At 40.7% G+C, this 26,720-nt stretch overlaps 1 protein-coding gene and 1 pseudogene across 3 annotated transcripts in view; both read left to right on the top strand.

Annotated features, from left to right (window-relative positions):
- Positions 1–26,720, top strand: part of FAT3 (FAT atypical cadherin 3) — a gene marked incomplete at its 3' end in the record, with an annotated part of 712,901 nt that overhangs the window by 318,437 nt on the left and 367,744 nt on the right. For both annotated transcript variants that reach the window (XM_082629104.1, XM_082629105.1), the window contains exon 4: positions 6,037–6,351. In XM_082629104.1, the coding sequence (XP_082485230.1) occupies positions 6,037–6,351 (315 nt within the window). The remainder of the gene's footprint in view (positions 1–6,036; positions 6,352–26,720) is intronic.
- Positions 928–2,796, top strand: LOC309808623 (cytochrome c-like; annotated as a pseudogene). The gene has a single exon. The product of its transcript is annotated as a cytochrome c-like (transcript).

Below are 26,720 nucleotides of genomic sequence, written 5' to 3'. Positions count from 1 at the left end.
TCCATTATTTTATCTTCCACGTCACTTATCAATTCTTCTGCCTCAGTTATTCTGCTATTGATCCCATCTAGAGTATTTTTAATTTTATTTATTGTGTTGTTCATCATTGCTTGTTTCATCTTTAGTTATTCTAGTTTCTTGCATTTTGTCTTTTGTATTTCCAAGATTTTGGATCATCTTTACTATCATTATTCTGAATTCTTTTTCAGGTAGACTGCCTATTTCCTCTTCATTTGTTAGGTCTGTTGGGTTTTTATCTTGCTCCTTCACCTGCTGTGTGTTTTTCTGTCTTCTCATTTTGCTTATCTTACTGTGTTTGGGGTCTCCTTTTTGCAGGCTGCAGGTTCGTAGTTCCTGTTGTTTTTGGTGTCTATCCCCAGTGGCTAAGGTTGGTTCAGTGGGTTGTGTAGGCTTCCTGGTGGAGGGGACTTGTGCCTGTGTTCTGGTGGATGAGGCTGGAGCTTGTCTTTCTGGTGGGCAGGTCCAGGTCTGGTGGTGTTTTTTGGGGTGTCTGTCACCTTATTATGATTTTAGGCAGCCTCTGTGCTAATGGGTGGGGTTGTGTTCCTGTCTTGCTAGTTGTTTGGCATAGGGTGTCCAGCACTGTAGCTTGCTGGTCATTCAGTGAAGCTGGGTGTTGGTGTTGAGATGGAGATCTCTGGGAGATTTTCACTGTTTGATATTATGTGGTGCTGGGAGGCCTCTTGTGGACCAGTGTCCTGAAGTTGGCTCTCCCACCTCTGAGGCACAGCACTGACTCCTGGCTGCAGCACCAAGAGCCTTTCATCCACATGGCTCAGAAGAAAAAGGAGAAATAGTAGAAAGAAAGAATTTGTAGAAGTAGAAAGAAAGAAAGAAAGAAAGAAAGAAAGGATGGAGGGAGGGAGGATGGAGGGAAGGAAGGAAAAAAAGAAAGGAAAAAGTATAATAGAATAAAGTATGATAATATATAATAAAGTTATTCAAATAAAAAATAAGTTAAGAAAATAAATTTTTTTAAAAAAGGGTGGATAGAACCCTGCGACAAATGGTGGAAGCAAAGCTATACAGATAAAATCTCACACAGAAGCATACACATACACACTCACAAAAAGAGGAAAAGGGGAAAAAAATCATAAATCTTGCTCTCAAAGTCCACCTCCTCAATTTGGGATGATTCATTGTCTAAAGGAGGGAAGGAAGGAATGAAGGGAGGGAGGGAGGAAAGAAAGAAAGAAAGAAAGAAAGAAAGAAAGAAGATTAAGTAAAATAAAATAATTAAAATAAAAAATAATTATTAAGAAAAAAATGGACGGATAGAACTCTAAGACAAATGGTGGAAGCAAAGCTGTACAGACAAAATCTCACACAGAAGTATACACATACACACTAACAAAAAGAGGAAAAGGGGAAAAAATTATAAATCTTGCTCTCAAAGTCCACCTCCTCAATTTGGGATAATTTGTTGTCCACAGGAGGGAAGGAAGGAAGGAAGGAAGGAAGGAAAGGAGATAATGTAAAATAAAATAAAGTAAGATAAAATAAAAGTTATTAAAATAAAAAATAATTATTAAGAAAAAAAATTTTTTTTAAGAAAAACGGACAGATAGAACCCTAGGACAAGTGGTGGAAGCAAAGCTATACAGACAAAATCTCACACAGAAGCATACACATACACACTCACAAAAAGAGGAAAAGGGGATTAGAAAGCGGGACGTTTGGCTTGGGAGCGGGAACGGCTTAGTCATACATGGAGAAAGAACGATTTAAAAATGGGTAATGTTGAGAAGGGCAAGAAGATTTTTGTTCAGAAGTGTGCCAGTGCCATACTGTGGAAAAGGAAGGCAAGCACAAGACTGGGCCACATCTCCATGGTCTGTTTGGGCGAAAGACAGGTCAGGCTGTCGGATTCACTTACACAGATGCCAACAAGAACAAAGGCATCACCTGGGGAGAGGAGACGCTGATGGAGTATTTGGAGAATCCCAAGAAGTACATCCCTGGAACAAAAATGATCTTCACTGGCATTAAGAAGAAGGGAGAAAGGGCAGACTTGATAGCTTATCTCAAAAAAGCTACTAATGAGTAATAGTTGGCCACTGCCTTATTTATTATGAAACAAATGTCTCATGACTTTTTATGTGTACCATATTTAAATTGATCTCATACACTAGAATTCAGATCATGAATAGCTGATGTAATATTTCTGTCCTGATTTAAATAAGATTGGCTTGTGGCTAAATGAATATGGTCAGCTTTTTGAATTTTGATAGTAATTCTGGTTCAGCAAGTACTATCCCTGTCTTCCCCTTCTAAAGAGATGATTAAACTTGAATAAGGAATGTTAAACTTTTCAGGGATATGGTGAATGCCTTCTCAAACCCTATAGGAGATTGGTTTTATATTTAGATTTCTATAACTGGTTATATTAAAATATTGAGAAGCTCCCTTCACTGTCTCATAGACCAGCAAGATTCACCTGTGTTTCAAGTTGTGTTCATTCACCTGTTAAGGCAAGGGCTGAAGATACACTGACAATGTCCACTTTATCTTTTTGGTCTTAAATATGCCAAATTAATTAAAATTCTCCATCTAAAATATTGCATTTTACTTAATGAAGGGCATTTTAGTGTGGTTTATGTATAGCATCAGATAAAGAATATTTAGTACTTCTCACATTTTATAGATGATCTTTAAGATCAGATGCTTTTAAAATTCACTGTGACATGATAGGTTGGGAAACTTGCTTGTGAATTCTTTACAAAGTCAGATTAAGTTATAATTCAGGATTGTCTTTTAAAGAGGTATTCAGAAACACAACTGTAGAACTACTGTAGATGTGTGATTGGTAATCATGCTTTTGCCAGCTCAGGAGGGTTACGGTAGAGGAGCTCTATCATTAGCACAGATTTGTAAGTTATCTGATCATAAGGCTTGAGAATTAATAAAAAGTCACAGATCAAAAAAAATAAAAGAGGAAAGGGGGAAAAATCATAAATCTTGCTCTCAAAGTCCGCCTCCTCAATTTGGGATGATTTGTTGTCTATTCAGGTACTCCACAGATGCAGGGTACATCAAGTTGATTGTGGAGCTTTAATCTGCTACTCCTGAGGCTGCTGGGAGAGATTTCTCTTTCTCTTCTTTGTTCTCACAGCTCCCGGGTCTCAGCTTTGGATTTGGCCCCGCCTCTGCATATCGGTCGCCAGAGGGCGTCTGTTCTTCACTCAGACAGGACGGGGTTAAAGGAACAGCCGCTTCGGGGACTCTGGCTCACTCAGGCCGGGGGGAGAGAGGGGTACGCAGTGCGGGGTGAGCCTGCGGTGGCAGAGGCCGGCGTGACGTTGCACCAGCCTGAGGCGCGCTGTGTGTTCTCCCGGGGAAGTTGTCCCTGGATCACAGGACCCTGGCAGTGGAGGGCTGCACAGGCTCCCGGAAGGGGGGCGTGGACAGTGACCTGCGCTCTCACACAGGCCTCTTGGCAGCGGCAGCAGCAGCCCCAGCGTCCCACGCCCGTCTCTGGGGTCCGTACTGTTTTAGCCGTGGCTCGCGCCTGTCTCTGGAGCTCCTTTAAGCAGCGCTCTTAATCCCCTCTCCTCGTGCACCAGGAAACAAAGAGGGAAGAAAAAGTCTCTTGCCTCTTCGGCAGGTCCAGACTTTTTCCCGGACTCCCTCCCGTCCAGCCGTGGCGCACTAACCCCTTCAGGCTGTGTTCACGCCGCCAACCCCAGTCCTCTCCCTGCGCTCCGACCGAAGCCCGAGACTCAGCTCCTAGCCCCGCCCACCCCGGCGGGCGAGCGGACAAGCTTCTCGGGCTGGTGAGTGCCGTTCAGCACCGATCCTCTGTGCGGGAATCTCTCCGCTTTGCCCTCCGCACCCCTGTGGCTGCGCTCTCCTCAGCGACTGCGAAGCTTTCCCCCTCCGCCACCCGCAGTCTCCGCCCGCGAAGGGGCTTCTACTGTGTGGAAACCTTTCCTCCTTCACAGCTCCCTCCCACAGGTCCCGTCCCTATCCTTTTGTCTGTTTATTCTTTTTTCTTTTGCCCTACCGAGGTACATGGGGAGTTTCTTGCCTTTTGGGAGGTCTGAGGTCTTCTGCCAGCGTCCAGTAGGTGTTCTGTAGGACTTGTTCCAGGTGTAGATGTATTTCTGGTGTGTCTGTGGGGAGGAAGGTGATCTCCGCGTCCTACTCTTCCGCCATCTTTCCCGGAAGTCTGGGTATTGCTTTTGATTCATATTGATTTAACATATACTCAGCATCTACTGTGTTGCAAGCATTTTGCCAAACTCTCGGCATACATTTAATTACATGATTGCCACCACAGCACTGAGATATGGGTGATAGAACTAGGTTTGCTTGGTTCAAACACCTTGTACAGGGTCAAAGAGGTAGTAAGTCTGGGTTGAAACTGGATCATTCGAGGCAGACAGATCCGGGTTCTTCTGCAGCTAGCTGTGTGACCTTGGACAAGTTCCGTACTCACATTTGAGACTTGATGCCCTCATTATAAGAGAGAATTATAAAGCTTACAGAGTTCTTTGGTGGATAACTTTAGAACTGAAACTTCAACATCAGTTGGGCGATCTCCCTTTGAATCGTATAGCTGTTCTGAATTACAGGCAACCTTCACTTTTCTGGCCTGTTTTTGGAAAGATGCCCTCCTCCCTCCCAGGTGCTATACTTGGCAGTTTGCTTATGCAAGATCTACAGGCTAAATTATGTGCCTAATCCAACAGGAGTACAGAGAATATAAGATTCAGGTCAGAACTGGAGAAGTGTTTCTTGACTCCTTCCATGGATCTTTTTTAGGGTATAAAGGTTTACATGAATTACACGCCTTCCAGGTGTATCCTGACTACTTTTAGAGATTTTATAAGCTGAATCCCAGAGTTTTCCCGTCACAGTGGAAAGTACTTAAGAGTTCCTGTAGTAACTTTCTATAGCCTTGGTGGTTTGCATGAGGGCTGTAAAGATATTCAAGAGCACAGCATTTTCTCTTTGGCTTCTCTGTCAGATGTTTGATTTCCTGGTTGGTGCTTGTTTCAACCATGAAATGGGAAAGGTGGAAGGGAGCAGACTGGGCATTTTTCTGATCCTAATTTAAAATGATTGTCCCTGAGTATCCCTCAAAGTGGCTTAGAGTTTATTTAGTGCCCTCTGTAGAGTTCTTGAGGGGGCTAGAGCTCATTCAGAAAGTATGTTAGTATGGCTTACGGCTTCTTCTCTGATTCTTTTGGAATAAATGTGACATTAGATTTGTACAGAAATAGTATCAAGGAGTTTTGTACTTTTGCATGCAAAGTAGTTTCTATCCTAACAGGCAAAAGAATATTTTAAAGGTCTTTTTCATTTTTGTGAATGAACAGACAAAATAATGTATCCCGGGAAAGCTCTTTGTTGTATAGGAAATCAATTCGACGTCAGGTCAAATGGAAATTTTGATGTGATAGTGCACTGATTTCCCATGCATTATGGGAAGTGTTTTTTTTTGTTTTTGTTTTTGTTTTTTTGCGTTACGCAGGCCTCTCACTGTTATGGCCTCTCCTGTTGTGGAGCACAGGCTCTGGATGCGCAGGCTTAGCAGCCATGGCTCACGGGCCCAGCCGCTCCACGGCATGTGGGATCTTCCCGGACCGGGGCACGAACCTGTGTCCCCTGCACTGGCAGGCAGACTCTCAACCACTGCGCCACCAGGGAAGCCCCATGGGAAGTGTTTTGACCTCTAGCCCACTCTCTTCCCATTGCTCCCAGCTGTCTCATGGGTGTGTGTGTGTGTGTGTGTGTGTGTGTGTGTGTGTATAGATACGTCTATCCCCGAAATTCAAATAAAGTATTTGTGAATATAATTATACTTCTCAAATGGTAGAAGAACTGGTTAGTACAGTTTTGCAGAAAATAGTTTTCTGATGTAAAGAGAAACATCTTCATTTAATTTTGTGTGATGGATTTTTTTTTTTTTCATATGCCAAGATCTCTTAGCACAGCCGTTCTCAGTTTGGGGTGACTGACAATGTCTTCCTGTTTTGCTATAGCAGTTACACTTTCCCTGCTTTCTCTTAGGAGTCATCTCTACTGCAGACATTCTTGATCGAGAGACAACAGGGTCATACTGGCTGACTGTGTACGCCACAGATCGGGGCGTTGTTCCACTCTATTCCACGATTGAGGTCTACATTGAAATTGAAGATGTGAATGACAATGCCCCGCTGACCTCTGAACCTATTTATTATCCTGTTGTCATGGAAAACTCTCCGAAGGATATATCTGTCATTCAGATCCAGGCTGAGGACCCTGACTCTAGTTCCAGTGAAAAACTGACATACAGGATTACAAGTGGGAATCCTCAGAACTTTTTTGCCATCAACATCAAAACAGGTAAGGGAATGCTCGTATGACTGTTTTTAGTTGTTAGTCCACAACTTTTAAATTCATGAGTCTGACACTTGCTATACCCTCTTATTTATTTTATTGTGTGGAGAACAGCATTCTCCTTTCTGGGAATTGCTTGAAAAGGTGAGCGTTTTACCTGTCTGGTTTGGTATGTTTTAATTCCAACTGACATTGAGGTGAAGTGATCTAAGAGAAATCGTAGGCTTTCACAGGAAGCCTTAGACTTGCTTTACTCATAATTGTAAAACATGGTTCCTAAGCCATTCAGAGAGCCAGCTGCCCCCTTTCTCTATCTTGGGAGAGAGTAACCTGGGCCATGCTGGGTTCTATGGGTAGCTGGCTTTGTCACACCTCTCTTTCTAGGAACTTCTCCCTTGCTTGGCCTTAGTCCAGCATGCCATAAATAATCTCCTTAAAGCCTTAACTTTAAGCCCCAGATGTTTTGTGATTTCTGTACTACCCATCAATGAAATGTCAGTGTTTAGTAGAACTTCCAGTATCTAAATCTTTACATAAAACATACACATTTTAGTGTTCTTGGTTTTTGCTCAAAAAGTTTCTAGAGAGTGCACCGAAAACTTAACTTGTTGACTAAGGACCAGAAAGGGCAGGTGTGGAGTTTGGTTGAATGCATTCTGAGACAAGTACATATACTGGAAAAAAGTGCTTTGCAGAGTAAATCTCAGAAGTTTGTTGCTTTCTTGTGATTTTCCTCTTTTAGATCTGAACAAGCAGGTAAAACACTCAGTGAGAGTTGTGATGGATAGAGTTTTAATTAAATGAAATTTAGAAGAATTAGAAGATACTATAGCTATCTCACTCTGGGTGAGTTGATATTGGTCAAAAGTTAGGCTAGGTGATTGATGTTTGTTGGTTGGGACATGCCTCACTTTCCTAACAAAGTACTGATCGAGTTGATAGTTATTTCTCCTGCTCATGTTTGTTCAAGTAGAAACATATAACTGACGCCAAGCGTTTTATAAATGCCAGGTTCCCATTAACATAATTTAAAGAGAATGCCAAGGGTTTTTTTTGAAACTATTGATTTTTTTCTAATTATGAGTGGGTCAGTCATTTTGTTAATCAGAGTTTAGCATTTGAATAGTGTTGAATCAGGATCTGACTTTAATTTCATTAGAAGACAGAGAGTGGTCATCAGCTATCAGTGTCTAATTCAGGCGTCCTTGAACTTAAAGGAGAAGACTCAGAGAACCGGAGCCACGCCCATCTTTTCAACACCCTCTTAAGTACGGGGAGCCTCCCATGCACGTGAGGACCCCCACCCTCCTGATTCACTTTCTCACTGTAGCCAAGAGCTCTGTGTAATATGGTGACAGAGAAATGAATTCAGATACTTGAGAAGGTCAAGAGGGAAAAAGAACAAAGACAAAATAAATCACAGGAAAGAAGTTGAGGACATAGACGTCTTCACACTTCACAGCCCCTGTGGAGCCTGAAACACCCCAGTCATATTCCGAATCCTCCCTCTTGATTCCATTGGCACTTGAGTCAGTAAGAGTGAACCCAGCACCCTCTTTTATAAAAGACACTGCACAAGGGCAATGTCAACTGGTCTTTTCCTCCACTCATGGCTGAAATTAAAGAATAAACGTCACAGGGAAGAATTTGGACTGGAAGTGAAGACCATAGACCACGCACTATTTGCAGAGAAGAACATGGAGACTCATGTAACTAAAGCTGTCTTTTATCTAGCTTTGAAAAGTTTGCCCTTGGATTTTCAGAAATTCCTGTATTATCGAAATTTGGACTGTATTACATAAGAGCTTAATCATATTTATAATTTCTCTGTCCTAGCTGTAGATTTTTAAAAAGGATCTGTGCCAGGAATGACATTTTAGACCAACTTTTCTAATAGTCTAAAAGGAACGTATAGCACACTTTGTAATTCTCAGACACACGATAAGAAAACACTGGATTTTGTTTATCCATTTAGTCATTCACCAAGCATTTATTGTGCCTACTAGTTTCCAAACAGGATCTTATATAGAGAGTTATAAACTTAAGAGATGGCCCAAGCCTATCAGGGACCCAAGGTACGTGAAATTACTAACTGACAAATATTTATGATAGAGTGAAAGTAGAGTGAAAGTTTGCAATAACTGATTATGGTAGAGGAGTTTCACTCAATATGGGGTGGGCAAGAGTGGTAGTTAGGGAGTGTTTCATGGAGGAGGGTAGCATTTGGGATTAGAAGTACTGGTTTTCAAACCCTTGCTCTGCACTTCTAACTGGGAAACATCACCAACCACAGCAGGGAAAACATAGACTAAATCAGACACTCTGGGCTCTGTGAGCTTGGGCAGGTTCCTGAACCTCTCTGAACTTCGGTTTTTAGTGAGAAAGGATAATTGCAAGGCATAAAGTGGTCCTCAAGTAAAATGCTTACCACAGTGCCTGGCACAGTGAAACTGCAAAGAGAGTTGATACCCCATCCTGATTGCTGTAACTCTGATTACAGGCACATCAGTTATTCTCCTCGGACCTCAGATTCTTATCTAGAAAATGAAAATGACCTTGCTTACTTCATACGAGTTGCTCAAGAAGTCTGAATTCATGATGTGTTTGAAGGCCATTGGTGAACTACAAAGTTCTAGAAGAATCATGTTATTACTCTTCTTATTTCTATTGAGATTCACAGAACCGTGAGCCTGGTGTAACCCTTGTTAAGCTTGTTGCTCTAAATATAATGCTGCCTATGCAGCAATTTCCATCCGATTCAACAAGCTCTCCAAAGAGATGGCTTAATTTTTGGCATACTTCCTGTCTCTCTAAAGTCCTTTGTCTGCAATAGTTACATTAATGTAACATTTTTCAGGAATGAAGGGAGAGGTGTACCTAACTGGTATATTTAGGTAATATTTATGCTTTAGATTTTTTCAACTGGTGTGGGCTCCGATAAACTGACCTTTCATTCCTTCCTCTGTGGTAGAGCTGAAATTTATAGAGTTCCATTTTGCTTTGACAATGTGCTACATAATAAATAAAGATTAACATGATTAATGCGAACTCGAATAATGTCAATACTTAGGGTCCACAGCTTGCAGCAGATAACAGACGTCCGGGACCCAGAAAGGGAGAGAGATTTCTCTAATGAACACTCTGTTCTCTACCTAAAGAACTGTGTTTTTTTGTTTCCTACCAGACCTAAAATCACGTAGAGTCAGTAGTCTGTGGACTTTCTTTAGTAATTCCTGTGGCTTAAGAAGAAAAACAAAAGCTGTAATGCTCTGAGGTCCTTTCTGGCCTGTACAGAGAACCCTTGATTAATTCCAGGCTGAACAGGTGATTTTAATCAAAGGCAGCTTCCTGCATGCGCCTGCCTTAGCTAGTCAGTAACGGGAGTCCTACCCACATGTTCTGAGCGGGAGACACCCAGCAGGCTGGTGCTCACCTGTCTCTCTGGGTGAGCAGGAACTTAAATGTTTCCTTCCAGCACTTGTAACGAAATCCAAGCTGGCTGCTGAGTGGTCATCCAGGCTGAATTGGGGAACAGGTGTGGGAAGTTCCTCTAGGATTTCAGAATGTTTATTGTAGTTGTGTCTGCAGTATGGGAACCATTTGGCACAGTGCCAGCAAGCCAGCATTTAGTGGAGCACTCAATAAATATTGTTGTTTTTATTATTATTAATCATCCTGTTTTCCCCACTAGAGTCAAGTTTGTGTGAGTTGCAAGCATACTTCTCCCGAACCCCCCTGTCTTTTTTTTGAAGTATAGTTGATTTAAATTGTTGTCTTAGTTTCAGGTGTACAGCAAAGTGATTCAGTTATACATACATATATATATATATTCTTTTCAGATTCTTTTCCATCATAAGTTATTACAAGATATTGAATATAGTTCCCTGGGCTATACAGTAGGACGCTGTTGTTTATCTGTTTTATATATAGTAATGTGTATCTGTTAATCTCAAACTCCTAATTTATCACCCCCTTTCCCCTTTCATAAACATAAGTGTGTTTTCTATGTTTATGCGTCTGTTTCTATTCTGTAAATAAGTTCATTTGTATCATTTTTTAAGATTCCACGTATAAGTGATATATGATATTTGTCTTTCTCTGGCTTATTTCACTTAGTATGATAATCTCTAGGTATAGCCATGTTGCTGCAAAGGAGACATACTTGAAAGGCGGTGATGTCTTTCCTTCCTAATCAGTGTGTAGCACTGGAACCTTCCACGGGGTTTTATAAAGTGTATTATGCACTACTGTGTGCCACTGCTGTTCTAGACCCCAGGTATTGGTGGGATGGGTGATAGAACAGAAGTATAAGACATTACTGCGTTCAGGGAATTTATTCTCATGGGAAAAATAGGACCATCACACATACTACGCACTTTAGTAAGAATGTAAGGCAGTTTATAAAAAATAAATGGTCAAACTCTGTGGAATATAAGCTGTGAACAGGATAACATGTCTGGGTGGGGCAGAGCTCAGTGCCAGCTGGAGTAGGAGAGGATGGTGTGAGGACTTTGCAGACCCCTGAAATGGACCCTGAAGAATGGATCAGTCTGCAAAGAGAGAAGCGAGAAAATTACCCAGGGACTATGAACAAGTTAAGCTGACCTTGAAAACCCATCTGTTGCTACTTGAGCTAGTTGGAGAGGCTTTATATCATTAGAAAAGGAATTTTAAAAGACTCATAAATGTCTGGAGTGTTGGAAGACATTAGAAGTAGCAACTATGCACATCTCTTTTATTCTTGTTTGATGATATTTAGATTTTTAAAAGCCCTGGGTCTTATATCTTCCTTCTGAGAGGCCTAATAAAATAACCTTTTAGAGGGAAAAAACATACCTAAGATAGAGCCCTTTATTATTTTCTTTGCCTCTGTTAAACATAGATCCAGGATTAGGGTATGCTGTATTAAGAGCCTGTATCTCTGGAAGTGAGCCTTATTTAATCCAGACCTTTTGATGGTTCACTAGCCAGGGCATGGGCTTTCTAAATTCCTTCCTTCAGTTGGGATGTCTCCCTTTGGTCCATGCTCTGGCCGCTGGCATTGCCACCTAAATTTGAGCGGAGGTGAAGCTCAGCTTGCTTTCACTTTGTGTGAGTCTCTTGGGATTAACCTGACCAAAGCATACTTATGTGTAGGAAGACTTGCTGCCCTCTCCTCTTCTCAGGGGAGCTGACAGAAAGTGAACCTTTCAAAAGCATGTGTGCTGTAGGAATACCTCAAAGCCTAACCTTAACGATTGATTCCCTCGGGCTTAGACATTTTTCCCTATACAAAGAGGAGGGATAACTTATTATAATATTGGATGTCATTAGTTTTTTAACCAACTCTAAATAATAGCAGCTTGGGACTTCCCTGGCGGTCCAGTGGTTAAGACTCCATGCTTTCTGGTTCCACTGCAGGGGGCATGCATGGGTTCCATCCCTGGTTGGGGAACTAAGATCCAGCCTGCTGCACTGCGTGGCCAAAAACAAACAAACAAATAAATAAATAATATCAGCTTGCCTTTCAGTGTACAGTATAAGACGAAGCTGGTAAGTGTTACCTGGAGGAGTAACAGAGAGAGAAAAATCTAGACTATATTTCAGCATGATGATGATCGACTGGCAGGCTTGTTAGACTATGGATTCCTGGGGTGGAGCTCGATCATTTGCATTTCTAACAAGCTCCTATGTGATGCTGACATTGCTCCCCTGAAAACTAGGTTAGCAAGACTCTTGACTTCAGTATCCAAAGAGAAACGAAAGAGGGAGGTAACAGTTCTGAGAGATGACCTGAGGACAAGGTAGCCAACTTTGTAATTTATCCGTACACTCTTTTATTTTAAATTTTACTGGAGTGTAGTTGATTTACAACGTTGTGTTAGTTTCAGGGGTATACTCTTGACTTACAGTGCTGGGGTTTTGAAATTTGACCATGAATGCAAAGTGCTCTCTGTACCCACCCCCAGAATCAACTTTCATACCCTTGCTTATACGTTCTGTTTTATGGAGTAGAGAAAAATGAAAATTCTGTCTCTTTAATGGTCCATGAGCAAAAACATTGTGATACCTAAGACTTGTGGTTAATAAAAATTCTGGGTTATATTAATGTTTGGATACACTTCTCTTGTTTCCAAATATATAACATTAAGAAGAAACTGTTGCTAAATGGAATTCAGAAATACTTTAATGAATCAGCAAACATTTGATATTAGTTTATCATTATAAAAAGAGTGATGACTCATAAAAGAGTGGTGCTTAAAAATAATCTGGTATCATAAGTAAGCTAAGCCTTCTGTTGATGCCCAGCTCTATTTGGGGATAATCTGCTTAACAAACCACCTTTTCCTGGAAAACAGAAGGAGACCTGGCTTTATGTTATAACATCAGAGATTAAAAAGAAGAAAACACACAAGGTGAAGGACAAGGCGACAAATATTGATGATTTTTCTTTCAAGTGAATATTGCAGAAATCCCTTGTTACAGTCTCTTGTTCCTTGTTTCTTCCTAATGGAAAGCTAAATTCTCCTGAATGGGTAGAAATGACTGCGGGATGATGAGTTGATATTCATAAGTCCAGGCACAAAGCAGATAATGTAGCGAATAAGTACGTATGAAACTGTAAATCACCTTTGCTCCTTCTTTCAGCCATGAAAGGAGGCCTTGTCCTATAGAACATTAAATTGTGTTCATTTAATCCAACGAGTCCAGTAGAACAAATCGGCCTCATGCAGATTGATCACAGGAGGTTATTTAAATTCAGCAGTGACCTTTGCATCCCTGTGAATGTGCTTCACATGAACAAGGACAAAGGGAAATTTTCTGCACTGTCATTGTATCACTGGGGAGACTCTGCATTTCCCCATTTGATCAACTCATAAGTGTGGACTGGGGGTGGGGGGTTCTGAGGGTGCAGAGGGGGACATTGCAAAGGAGAGTGTGCTTTCACCTAGAGTGGACTCAGGTTCTGCCTTCCTGTGGCTTGATTTTTTTTTGTTGTTGTTGTTTTTTGAATGCTGCTTGTGAATGTAAGTACCGATTTCAGAGTTTCTCAACTTCAATACTTTTGACATTTTGGACTGGATCAGTCTTTGTTTGGGGAGCTGTGCTAGGCATTATACGATGTTTAGCAACATTTCTGGGCCCCTACAAGATGCCAGTAGTGCCCCTTCCCCTAGTTGTGACAGCCAAAATACCTCCAGACATTGTCAAGCATCCCCTGGGGTAAAAAAATGCCCCTGTTGAAAACCACCGAACTAATGTGGAATATTTTCCAAGACTCTATTTCACTTGCCCTTAACAAAACACCCTACAAAATGAGTAACTAATTAGGGAAGTGTGGTGGTATTGTTAACATTTTCAAAAAGTGCTTGTGTGCATATATCTATATATAGAAACAGGTGCAAATGTATATTATTAACAATAATAAAATGATATAAAATAAAAAAGGAAGAAATCTAAAGCTGCCTCTCACTTCCCTCTCACTTCCCTCTCACTCCGGGTTCTTTGTATTTTAAAGGCTTTATGAATATTTGAAATCAAATCCATTAGCAAAAAAAGAACAAAACAATAACAAAACTTCCAACAGAATGAAAGTGGAGGAAGTTATTGTTTTCTCAAATCTGAGTGTTTGGACAGAATCTCATCAAAGTCAGTTTTGCACAGCGTTCTTCAGAAAACAGCATCAAGGGGTTATTTTGAGGGTCCCAGAGTTTATTCCCTTGAAATACTTAAGTAGCTCCAAATCCTGTTCCTGCTTAATGTCAGCCTTCTGACAGATAAATATGAGGATTGTTACTTCCCTGGAATAAAAGGGAGTGGGAAAAAAAAAAAAAAACCTTTTGCCCTCAGTTGGGGAGTCTGCAGTCCTGTATCTAGATTAAGGCTCTCTGAGGTCTTTGGCATCCCTTGTAAATATGCAGTGTTCATTTACAAGCCTCAGGGAACTGGTAGATTGTGGGGACTTAGACCAGTGTCTCAGATCACCGTCCTTGGATACACCATAGGTTGTGAAGACTTTTCTAACTGGTGCCACCATCAGTAATAGGAAAGAAGACTTTGACTCCCAAATTGAGTCACGTTTCAATGGACAGCTCTGCTAATTAGGTAACAGCATTCATGAGAAACAGATTCGGATCTTTGAGTTAATATGACTGTTACTTGGAAAAAAAGAGCTTCAGGTCTTGACTTTTATAAAATTGAAGTCCAGGCAGGTATGAGGAACTTGGGTAAAAGGGAGGGAAGACTGAACAGACAGGAGCTGGAGCGAAGAGATGCCTGGCTGGGAACCGCCCCTGGGCATGCAGGTGGCTCAGAGGTGCCTCCCCAAGTCGATGAATGCTGCTCATTCTGTGTGGCTGGTGGTATTGCTTGGGCCTCCATGCTCTTTAATGTCCTCTAGCCCACTGAGGAGGGGTGGGAGGGAGGGGCAGTGTTCCTAGATCTCCGGTAGATACCCAGCCTGCTCCTGGGGCTCAGTGGCAGGTGTAGCTGCTGCTGGAAATTACTGAGAATTATTTGGGAGGGTGATAGAGTCATGTAAATAAAGCAGACGATGGAGTTATATGTATATATGAAAAAAAGGATTGATTAATGTCATAAATTTCCCTTTTATTTCTTTTATCTGGGCATTAATTCCACAGCAGTAATTTACTGCATTGGTTTATTACTTTCTTCTGTTCTGAAAGAAACAGTGAATTTTAATTGAAACCACTGCCTGCCTCTCTTCATTCTTCCCTGACATTGTTAGGGGGACTCCTGGATACTCCCTGGTGTGTGCCCCTCCATCCCAGGGGTGATAGAAAGGTGAGAAGAGGAACCTTAAGCCAGGGGAGCCAGAGTGCAGGTCTGCTCTGTGCCCGAGCCAGACCTATGTTTTCACATATTATCTAATTTAGCTCTCACCACAGTCCTGGGAAGAAACTGGGCCTCTGGGCACCTTGGTGACCTGCCCAAAGTCACCCAGCTGGTCATACAGAACTAGGATTGCTCTGATTAATGGTCCCCAATGCTAAAGACATATGCCATTGAAAGTGAAAACGTGAGCAACTCAATGAATGCATTAATGATCTGAGGACTCTGGTGCTCAGGGAATTCTTTTCGATGATTGTACTCTTTGTTTTGCAGGTATTTAGGGATTGAACTGGGTCCCCCCAAAAGACATGTTGATGTCCTAATCCCCCTGTACCCATGAATGTGACCCTATTTGGAAATAAGGTCTTTGTAAATGTAATCAAGTTAAAATGAGGTCCATTGCATTAGGGTGGACCCTAATTGAAGGACTGCTGGATACAGAGACACAGACACAGAGGGAAGATGGCCGTGGGAAGCTGGAGATAGAGGCAGAGATTGAAGGTATGCTGCCATGGGCCAAGGAATGCCAAGGATTCCCAGCATCCACCAGAAGCCAGGAAAGGACTGGCTCCCTTCAGAGGGAGTGTGGCCCAGCTGACACCCTGATTTTCACCCTCTAGCCTCCAGAACTCTATGAGAAGAAGTTTCTGTTGTGTTCAGCCACCAAGTTTGTGGTACTTCTTTACAGCAGGCCCTGGAAACTATGCAAGGGGCAGTCCAAGGGTACAGGTGGGAAGCTTGAGTTCTCCTGAGGGAGTAAAGGTGGTTGGTATAACTAAGGACTCATAGTATGTGGTGCTCTTCTTACTACACCAAATGTTAAAAATTTAGCAGGGTTTATTTTCCAGGTTTTTTTTTTAATATATTGTTCAGATTTTTTTCCTATTGAAGTATACTTGATTTATAATGTTGTGTTAGTTTCAGGTGTACAGCAAAGTGATTTAGTTATACATACATATATATGTTTTTTCAGATTCTTTTCCCTTCTCGGTTATTACAAAATACTGAGTAGAGGTCCCTGTGCTCTATAGTAGGTCCTTGTTGTTTATCTATTTTATATACAGTAGTGTGTATATGTTAATCGCAAACTCCTCATTTATCCCTCCCTCGCCTTTGCCTCTGGTAACCATAAGTTTTCTCTATGTCTGTGGGTCTATTTCTGTTTTGTATATAAATTCATTCGTATCATTTGTTTTTTAGATTCCGTATATAAGTGTTACACTGATGGACCTAGAGATTATCATACAAAGGGAAGTAAGCCAGGCAGAGAAAGACAAACATCATATGATGTCGCTTATGATGGAACCTAAGAATTTTAGCAGTTTTTGCATTAGTCAATCCAGGCTTTAGTTAGATAGATCGTTTTTGTTTGTTTTGCAGTTCTTATGATCTGGTTAAGTTGAATGATTTGGGGAATTCTAAAAGGGATAGTATATACACTATTGATACTATGTATAAAATAGATAACTAATGAGAGAACCTACTGTATAGCTCAGGGAACTCTACTCAATGCTCTGTGGTGACCTAAATGGGAAGGAAATCCAAAAAAGAGGGGATATATGTATAGCTGATTCACTTTGCTGTACAGTAGAAACTAACACAATATTGTAAAGCAACTATACTACAATGAAAAATTTAAAAATAAATAAATAAAAGGGATAGGGGATTTTCTGAGTGATTTGTGTGGCATTGAGTTGCTATAATCATTTCAGGACCCCTGAAAGATCATCCGTGGGTGGTGCTCTCATGCCCTACAGGGCCAATTGTGGGAGTATTTTTATGTAACTCACAAGGCCATGTGGAAGTTACTATTCAGTGTCATTGGTGTGCTTCATAAATCAGAATCTCATCAGAGTCTCATTTATTTTGTCACTTTTCAGTCATTTAAAGTGGATTCTCTGGAAGCACTTTTCTTTCAAAGCACTGGAAGTTTCTGCCTGAAAAGTAAATACAGGATGAAGTGTAGTTTCACCATTGACCTTGAGAACCCAAAGTCCAGTTTTAGTATTGTTGCTACTTTATAGTCTGGCCTTGGTATTTGCTGTCATTTTTAAATGACTTTGTTCCTAGTTTCTCGACATTCTTATAAAAATGAACAAGTGTTTTAAAAATCCATAAATTTTATTCACGTTGAGGTAGATTATTCTAGGAAAGCATATGGAAATCTAACAATAAAATTACAAAACCAACCTGGGGTGAGTTACTGATAGTAGTCTGGTGACTTAATAGCACAAGGACAAATGTCTGTTCAGCACTTTGCCATTCATTATCATGGTCGGGCTTCATAATAACACTGGGAGGAAAGAAGCCACAAGGAGTAGTGTCCAAGAGATTGGACACTGAAATCAGATGTCTTTGCATTTGAATCCCAGCTCTACCACTTCTTAGCTGTGTGATGTTGGACACATTACTTAACCTCTCTGAGCTTCAGTTTACTCCACTGTGAAAATGGGGATAAGTTCATTAACTAATGAATTGGCTCGCCACCAAGATTAGATGAGTTAATATATGTAAAGTACTTTAATAAGCATTTAGCATGTAGTAAATTCTCAGTAAATGTAAAGTGATATTGTCTTCATATGCATGGAGTTTATTTTAGCTAATTTGGCATCCATATTGTATGATTAAGTCTTTGAGTCTTTAAGTGACAGTGACATTGAAGGGAAGAAAAGGAGGGGACTGATAGGACAGACAGAATAGAAATACAGTTAACTGGAACTTGGTAACTCTGAGAAGGGGTGAACACGAGAGGTGAAGACAGTCTTCAGGGTGTAGTGAAAAGGAGCATCAGGCTTGAAATCTCACAGAGAAGATGCCTTGTTATAAATAACGTTAGAGATATCTGTGTAGCCCACAACATCATCCCTTTTCTCTGAGTACTGACCCCCAATCCTTCCCTCCTTGACACTGGGACAAAGATTCTCTCTCCCAGGAATTTATTGCTGGGATTCAGAGATAATCTCTAGTGGGGGTAGAATTGAAGAGTTGTAAACCTGACAACTGTGGTTGAATGTTTGTGTCTCCCTAAAATTCATATGCTGAAACAATCACTGTTGTGGTAGTATTTGAAGGTGGGGCCTTTGGGTAGTAATTACTTCATGATGGTGGAGCCCTTATGAATAGGATTAGTGTCATATAAGAGAAACTTCAGGGAGATCCCTCTCCCCTTCTGCCATGTGAGGATGCAGCTAGAAGATTCAGGAAGTGGGACTTCACCAGACACCGAATCTACCACATCTTGATCTTGGACTTCGATCATCCAGAACTGTGAGAAATAAATCTCTGTTGTTTATAAAACAGTGAGCTGATGATATTTTGTTAGAGCCATCCAAACGGACTAAGACAGAGGCTGTGGGCATGAAACAGCTGAGGGAGAGACAGACAGGCTCTGATAGGCTTGACCCTGAAGGCTTTCCAATGGCTGGTCCAGGTGTTAGTGACACTCAGCTGTACTCTTTGCCCTTAGATTCTCTAATGTACCCTGCAGTAATAATACATACTTTTTTCCATTAAAGTTTGGTATAGGTGTCTCTTTCGTAAATAAAAGGACCATAAAAGACTTGCTGTGGAAACCATGTCAGGAGAGAGGCTCAAGAAAAAAGAAGTGTTCTCTAATGTCAGTTGTGCACAAAGGTTAAAGCCTAAAAGAAGCCTTTAGATTTAGTAATTAGGGGAGAAATCAGTGAAAGGCGTTTGTCCTTATAAGTCACATTATTGCTGGGATTTTTCATCTACATTAGCTTGAATGTTGACCATCACCTTTCATCTTTTATTTGTGAAATTCTGTGGGTCATGACCTAAAATATCTGTGGTCTCCAGTGTGTGCTTGGATTAAGCCCTGTCTCTCTTTATTACTAGTTCTTAGATATTTGCTGGTTTAAATTTTATCTGTAGTGTTCCATAGGAAAATTTGCCAACAATTCTGTTAAAAGCAAATTATCCTGTTTTAGACAACCCCATTTATCCTTAATCTTTTGAACAAGATGTGCATGACAACCACCTGTTTTCTCTGAGTTTCACTCTGTGAAATTCGCCAAGTACACCCATGAGAAGCATGGATTCTTCCTGGATTGGCGCCCCATCTCATTCACATACTAACCTTATGGTGATAGACCAGTTTCTTAACCTCTTATGGATCAGGTTGTCCATCAGGAAAATGGGGATACTAACCCAGTTGTTGCTAAGATTTAACAGATCAATGTATTTTATCAAGCACTTAGCTAAGCCTTGTACATATGAAGCGCTCAACAAATGTTAGCTATCATAGTTATTATTAAATGCATCCAACATTCTTGACTTTCATCAAAATGTGCTTCATAAAGAATACTTTCTTAAAAGTTGATGAAGAATCAGTCTGATTAACTGCCTTGAAGGTATCAGATATATACTAAATGTTCATTTGTTTACGAGTGCTTACTGTACACTAGTATACTGTGCTAGGCATAGAGGGTCCAAGGATGATAAAACAAGAACCCTACTCTTTAAGATCTCATAGTGCAGAATTATTTCACCATCAGCTGTCATTCACTGCTGCTGTCACACAGCTTTAAAATGAATAGATTAAGTAAATAATATTAAGGGCTTATGCGGGACATTTTTCCGGCAATAATAAATGTTATAATATTTATAGGCTATTTTCGGACGGAAAACATCTGAGATCATGAGTGAGGAGATGTAAAATAATAAATCCATCATTTTAGAAACTTACTATTACAGGTAGAAAGTGCTGAGCCTTTGCCAGTGCACCGTTTTTAAATATATTGCCATTACAGATACTTCAGTTAAGGAAGACATCCAATTTTACCTCCTACCACTTAAGTTAATTTCTCTTCTCTGTAAAATTTCCTATTTTATAAAGACATACTTTATCTTGGCTATGTACATACTAAATGTTCATTTTTTTACTTAGTTAAATTGTTTTCTGTCACAGTGAGAAATGCTTTTCTCTGAAGAAATGATGTTCATGCACGGGAAATAGGGTTATTTATTAAAATGGTTTATTATGAAATTAGATTTAGACATATTTCTATAATTTTGTATTTAAGTGTTTTTAGTGTCCAATGAAATGATTTTCAATGTAAAGTGGGCTTTAATAATCAGTCTCCGAAGTCTCACTTCTATAGTTAATCAAATATACCTGGTGGATTTATATTTACGTGCATATGTTTAGAAATACCAGAGATGGTTTCAATAGACCTCTATCAATGCTTTGCTGGGTCATCATAATTAGTAGATGGCTTAAGTTATTTTGTGTTTTCATTCCTCTCTGATTTAATATTGCCTTTGTGGATTTGGGACTCTGTACATAGGTGTGGGAGGAACACAAAGAAATAGGAAACTTCTCAGCCCTAAAAAAACAAACAGGCTATTTTTACAAGACAAGAAACCACTTTATAACAAAGGGAAAACCTGTGTTTGAGGCTGAATCTGGAGCTTATTATTGAAGTTACATGTTGGAATTTTAGTCATATCTAGTACCTCCCAAGATAGAGGAATTACACGTAAGTGGTTTTCCCACGTAACTGAAGTTTAACCCTTTAACTTATCTACAAAACAGAAATAGACTCACAGACATAGAAAACAAACTTATGGTTACCAAAGGGCATAGCGATGGGGCGGGGCGGGGAGATAAATTAGGAGTTTGGGATTAACATATACACACTACTGTATATAAAACAGGTAAACAACAAGGACCTACTGGGCACAGGAAACTATACTCAATTTCTTGTAATAACCTATAATGGAAAAGAATCTCAAAAAGAATATACATATATATATGTGTATATATATATGTATATATATATATATATATATATATATATATATATATATAACTGAATCACTTTGCTGTACACCTGAAACTAACACATTATAAATTAACTATACTTCAATTAAAAAAAAAAAACCTTTAAGTGCCCAAACTACAATAAAACCCCTGTGTTTCTGCATCCCTTTCTAAAGTGTATTAAATGTGTCTTTCAACTCAGCAAGCATAGTATGCTGAACATGACGATACCAGCAGTTCTGGTTTCATGGGCCTACAACCCAGACAGTTACCTAGGGCCCATGTTCAGAAGGGCCACTTGTATGGTTTAATGCTCTGCTGGCACTATCTGGAAATGCTTAATAATTTTTGAACACGAGGCTTGGTGCTTTCATTTTGCACTGGGCCCTGCAAATTACGTAGTCTGTCATGGATACAGGATTTCCCTCTGGAATCTTAATGGTTGTCTGGGGCCATCAAATGTACTACTGTTTGGGTTTCCTCACTTAAGCTCAGCTTGACAGCACTGGCTTCCGTTATCACCATGCCTCTCTCTCCCAGGGCTCTGTCTTCCAATCTGATGCTTCTCATCTGCTGAGACATCATATAAATAAGGGATTTGAATAGTAAGTAGGTTGAGAATCACCAGGCTCTGAAGGGTGACTTTGAAGACCCCTCCCACAGAGTAAAAGTGCACAGCGTCAGTAACCAGGCTTTGTGGCATTAATTTCAGTGATCACAGGGCCATTTTTGCTCCTCTTCTGGACTGACTGCTTTGGTGAAGAGTCTGCCTCTGTATAAACACCATGTGGGATGGTACAATTCTGGTCCATTTCCAGTAAAAGAAAATTGTTGGAAACAAATTATTTTCAAAGCCCACTTTATTTTCAAAATTAATCATAGATGGTAAGATGGTGAGGGAGGTTTCTTTTTTTTTTTTTTTTTTGCTGTACGCGGGCCTCTCACTGCTGTGGCCTCTCCCGTTGCGGAGCACAGGCTCCGGACACACAGGCTCCGCGGCCATGGCTCGCGGGCCCAGCCGCTCCGCGGCATGTGGGATCTTCCGGGATCGGGGCACGAACCCGTGTCCCCTGCATCGGCAGGCGGACTCTCAACCACTGCGCCACCAGGGAAGCCCATGGGAGGTTTCTTTTCATGAAACTCCTGTCACATAAACCTCATGAGCTCTGAAGCTTTCCCTGTTGACTGAGGGAGAACGTTTTTATTCCAGTAATTTCTGTCCCTTCAAACTGTTCATGTACCTTCAAAGCATTGTTCTTGCCTGATGTTCTCTTGTCCTAAAGGAAACCATGCTACACTTTTTTTTTTTTAAATATAAGTACCTTTGTATATCACAGTATTCTGGATGATTTTCTTTTTTTCTTTTCTTTCTTTTTTTTTTTTTTTTTTTGACATAGGTCATAGTTACTAGGCTTTCCCTACAATTATGCAACTTCATTTTTCACTGTCTTCTTGGATTCCTATTAGCTAATCTCTGAGGTGATTTCTAGTTTTCTTCTGGTATGGTTTTCTGGTTTCCAACATCCAAGCTATCTGTGGCAAAAGCAAGTAAAGCCAAGTAAATGTTCTGTTGTTTTTTTTAGGCTGTTCATAGTATAAGAAATGTGCTGGCATTTGTATTATAAGAAAACAAGAGTCTTCAGAGTAGAAAGGGGTGTTTCTTACTTATCATTTGTTTACTTGTTCATTTATTCAACATTCAGTGTTGTTTGTTGAGCCCTTACTGTGTGCCAGACACTGAAGTAGGCACCAGGGTACAGTGGGAAATAGGGAGTTGTTTTCCATTCCAATAACAGTGCTTTACACACAGCAGATGCTCTAAGGAAACATGGAAGGAAGGAAGGGAGGGAGGGAGGGGGGAAGGAAATACATGCTTTGGATAATATGTATCATTTATTAACATTGCTCAGGGATTTCTGAACTCCTTTTGTAGCAAAAAGCGCTTACACCTTTCTGAAGTCCAACCATGGTTGAAATTCTCCTGACTAATTGCTTTTGTTTAAACTTCCATTTGACATTTGAACTATTTTCAAAATGTCATCTCTGGATTCAGTTGCCTCTGAGGAATTGAAAGAAAGTTTATATTGACACAGTCTACAAGTCATCAGAATGTACACAGTCCTGGAAATTTCATAAGTGTTCACAAAAGAAAATTAAGTGGTCCTTAGTCTTTTTTAAAATCAGTTAATCCTAGGTTATCAAAGTGCTTTGGGAATTGCAGCATCAATTTTGTGCCAGGTCTTAACATTAACTAAAATGGTTAAAGGTGTGGGCATGGTTAAAACAATGTCACAGTGACCTTCTACCTCAGTGATGCTGTCCTTCTAATATGTTGGATTTTAATGTGATTTGACATGTGGAGTGGGGAAAGCAGGTAATTATTTGGGAAATGACTTTTACTTTTATAAACAGGAGGAAACTGGGAGTTGGTCTTTGCTAATAGATATAATAATAATTACAATCATAATTGTAATTTATATGATGCTTCACAGTATTAAAACCCTCACAAATTTTATCTAAGATAGGTTTAGAATAACCTCTTTTGCAAGATGAAAGTCTACCTAGGCCACCTATAGAAAAGTTCTCTAGAATTAGAATTTTATACCTGAGAATCAAAAGCAGCAGACAAATCTCGGTTACTAAGCAATCTTACTTAGATCCTTTATTTTTGAGGAAGGCCAACCATTGCCTTGAGAGTTAAAATAAAGAAAGGGGTTGTGATAAAAATATGGCCAGATGTCTATAAACCTCATTAGAAACAAAATATTGGAAGCAGCGTGTTGTGTACCTGTGGGTTTGGTCTGTATCATAAATTCATCGTAACTAAACTCAGTATTTTCTGGCCTTCCATGAGTTGATGATATTGTTGTGCCTTGACTTATGTAATAATTATGAATTAATTAATTCAGCAAACACATATGGAAAACCTTCTCCGTGTCAGGTGCTGTGCTAGGCCCTGGGAGTGCAAAAGGAATAACACGTCATCCCTTAAGATAGGCAGGGTCTTCAGACTTTTGTTACAATTTTTGCAGTACTTCATGTCATTTTTATTGATCCCTACTGAACAAATGGCTCCTTACCCATAAATAGCTTTAATTTCCCCTGCATCCTGGGTTCTTTGTTAAGACAAGAACGACTGTAAACCAATACTTCCATGCACTGGAGGAACATGCCTGAACCCTGGTGTCAGGCCTCTTGTGGAAAGAAGAATCTCAGATGGTTCTGTTTGGGGTATACAGTCCTCAGCTAAACATTAAAGTGAATACATTTCTAAAAGGATGTTGGTGAGGAGAAGCTGGTATCCTTTCAAAACTAAATGTAGAGCTGAAACAGAAACAGACTCAGAGAACAGACTTGTGGTTGTCAAGGGGGAGGGGGTGGGGGAGGGATGGAGTGGGAGTTTGGGATTAGCAGATGCAAACTATTATATATAGGATGGATGAACAACGAGATCCTACTGTATAGCTCAGGGAACTATGTTCAGTATCCTGTGATAAACCATAATGGAAAGGAATATGAAAAAGAATGTGTATATATATATATATATATATATATATATATATATACATATATATATATATAAACTGAATCCATTTGCTGTACAGCAGAAATTAACACAACATTGTAAATCAACTATACTTCAGTAAAAAATTTTTTAAAAAAGTAAATGTAGAGCCGTGGATCTGTTTTAACCACAAATCAAACATGCCCTAGTACAGACGGACTGTCATCACCTGACCTGTCTCCTCCAACCCAGGAAGTAAATCACACTGTGAAACCTGGACCTTTAGCAGAGTCATCACCCTTAGTAGAGGTTCCCAGAGTCCTGTCCCCAACCAGGAAAGCTCTCAGAATTGACAAAGACTCCTGGTGCTTTCGATGGGCAGCGCCCTCCTCTGGGGGCAGGAAGGGTTAGCCGGCCACCTCAGCCCTCAGGGAGCTCCTGTTTGAGCGGGAATGGTCATTCTTGTGGTTGGATCTTATGGCAGTGAAGCAACTAACTCCCTTCCGACAGGTTTTGAGATGAGGTGAGCCAGACACCGTGCCCATGTCTTATTGAACTGTCAGAGGCATGTGCTGTAATTAACGTTCACTGTACCACAGATGCTCAAAAAATTTCGGTCTTACTAGGTCAAAGCACGAGTTCTTCCCTTGGCCTCTAAGGACGGTTCTGATGGTTGCCCCTCTCTGCCCCTCCACGCCCCACTCCTCACTGCCTGCCTTCTGTCACCTGTGCACTTGGGCACACTCTCGCCCTGGGACTGTGGCCCCCTCTGGTCCTGCTGCCTGGAATGCTTTTCCCCTTGATCCCCCGCATGACTGGCTCACTAGTTCCTTCTTCCAGTGCCACCCTCTAAAGCAGCCTTCCTTGCCCACCCCATCTAGTACTGCAATTCCCAATTCTTCCTATGCCCCTCCCTGCTTTATTTCTCTCATAAACACTTACCACTATCTAACAGAGTATATCTGTAACCTGTTTATTTTGCTTCTTCTTTATTTCCCCACTGGAATGGAGGCTCCATGAAGACAGGGCTTTTGTCTGTTTGTTGACCCCTGTATATTCTGTCTTGAACAGTGACTGGCAGGTAGTAGATGTTTAGTAAATTATTTGTTGAATGAATAAATGAATGATTGGATAAATTAGTGAGAGAATACATTTGCCAGAATTCTTACTCTGAGAGGTTACAAACAAGGGGGTCCAAATTTGTACTCTCTCTGTCGAGAGGCCATGCATTATACCTTCCAAACCAAAAGGCTAGGGAGTAGGGACGATGTGAACTTGATTTTTAAAATGTGCAGGTGTCAAGGAGAGAAGAGACCTCTACATGAAGGTGTGGAAGTGGAGGCGGTCAGGTACATCTGTTACCGAGACCAAGCTCACTCTGCTCCCCGCACGACAGGCCAGTGAATCTGGAGACGAGGTGCTGAGGCAAGGAATACTTTATTCTCGGAAAGCTGGCAGACCAAGAAGATGGCAGACCAGTGTCTCTTGAAAAACCATCTTATTGGGGTGTGGATGTCAGTTTCTTTTATAGCACAGAGAGGGAGAGGAGATGAGCAAGTGAAGTAAAGTAAAAAGGCCGTATGATTTGCAATTGTCCCCTGGAATGGCCAGCCTCTGCATGGGGATGTGTTAATTTCTTCTTTCTTGCAGCCATTCACAGGTGGACAGGGCCAGGGTGTTTCCCTGAACAAAGGCACTTTGGTTTAACATTCAGGCAGAGGGGCAGGGTTCCCTGAGGCAGGCCATTGTGTATAGACAGCGTCCTTTTAGTGAACAAAAGCAACAGGAAGCAAAGGTTAAAGTAAAAGAAACAGATCCAACATGTAGTCAGATTTGGTTCTTCCCTGTTACACATCCTTTCCCCACTGTCCTGGGTTTGTATGGGAATTTGCCTTGCCAAGCATCTATTTAAAGACAGCATTTCCCCTGTGCAGTCATGGGTGTTTCGTGCTCTATACCAAAGCCATTTCTGAGCCACCTCTGGACGTGTTGTTGCTTAGCAAATAGCCTTCCCATCCTGAGATGATAACTGATAGTAGGATGTGACAGGGCATTTCTAAAGTTAAGCTTTTGATCCTGGAAACATTTACAACTGCACTTAGAGAAATTGTCATTTTTTTCCACTTCTCTCTCTGCATGCTTGTTAGATTTTCCATACGTTGTTTATAATAACTTTTCCCTGTGGTTGAAGATAACAGATTTTTGCTTTTAATTCAAGAAATGTCGTCTGCTGTAATGTTTTGCAACATGATA

This window comes from Mesoplodon mirus (assembly GCF_964341445.2).
Source record: "Mesoplodon mirus genome assembly, chromosome: 7".
NCBI classification, from domain to species: Eukaryota; Metazoa; Chordata; class Mammalia; order Artiodactyla; family Ziphiidae; genus Mesoplodon; species Mesoplodon mirus.
The sequence above is the reverse complement of the archived record's forward strand: the minus strand, read 5'-3'. Positions and strand labels throughout refer to the sequence as shown.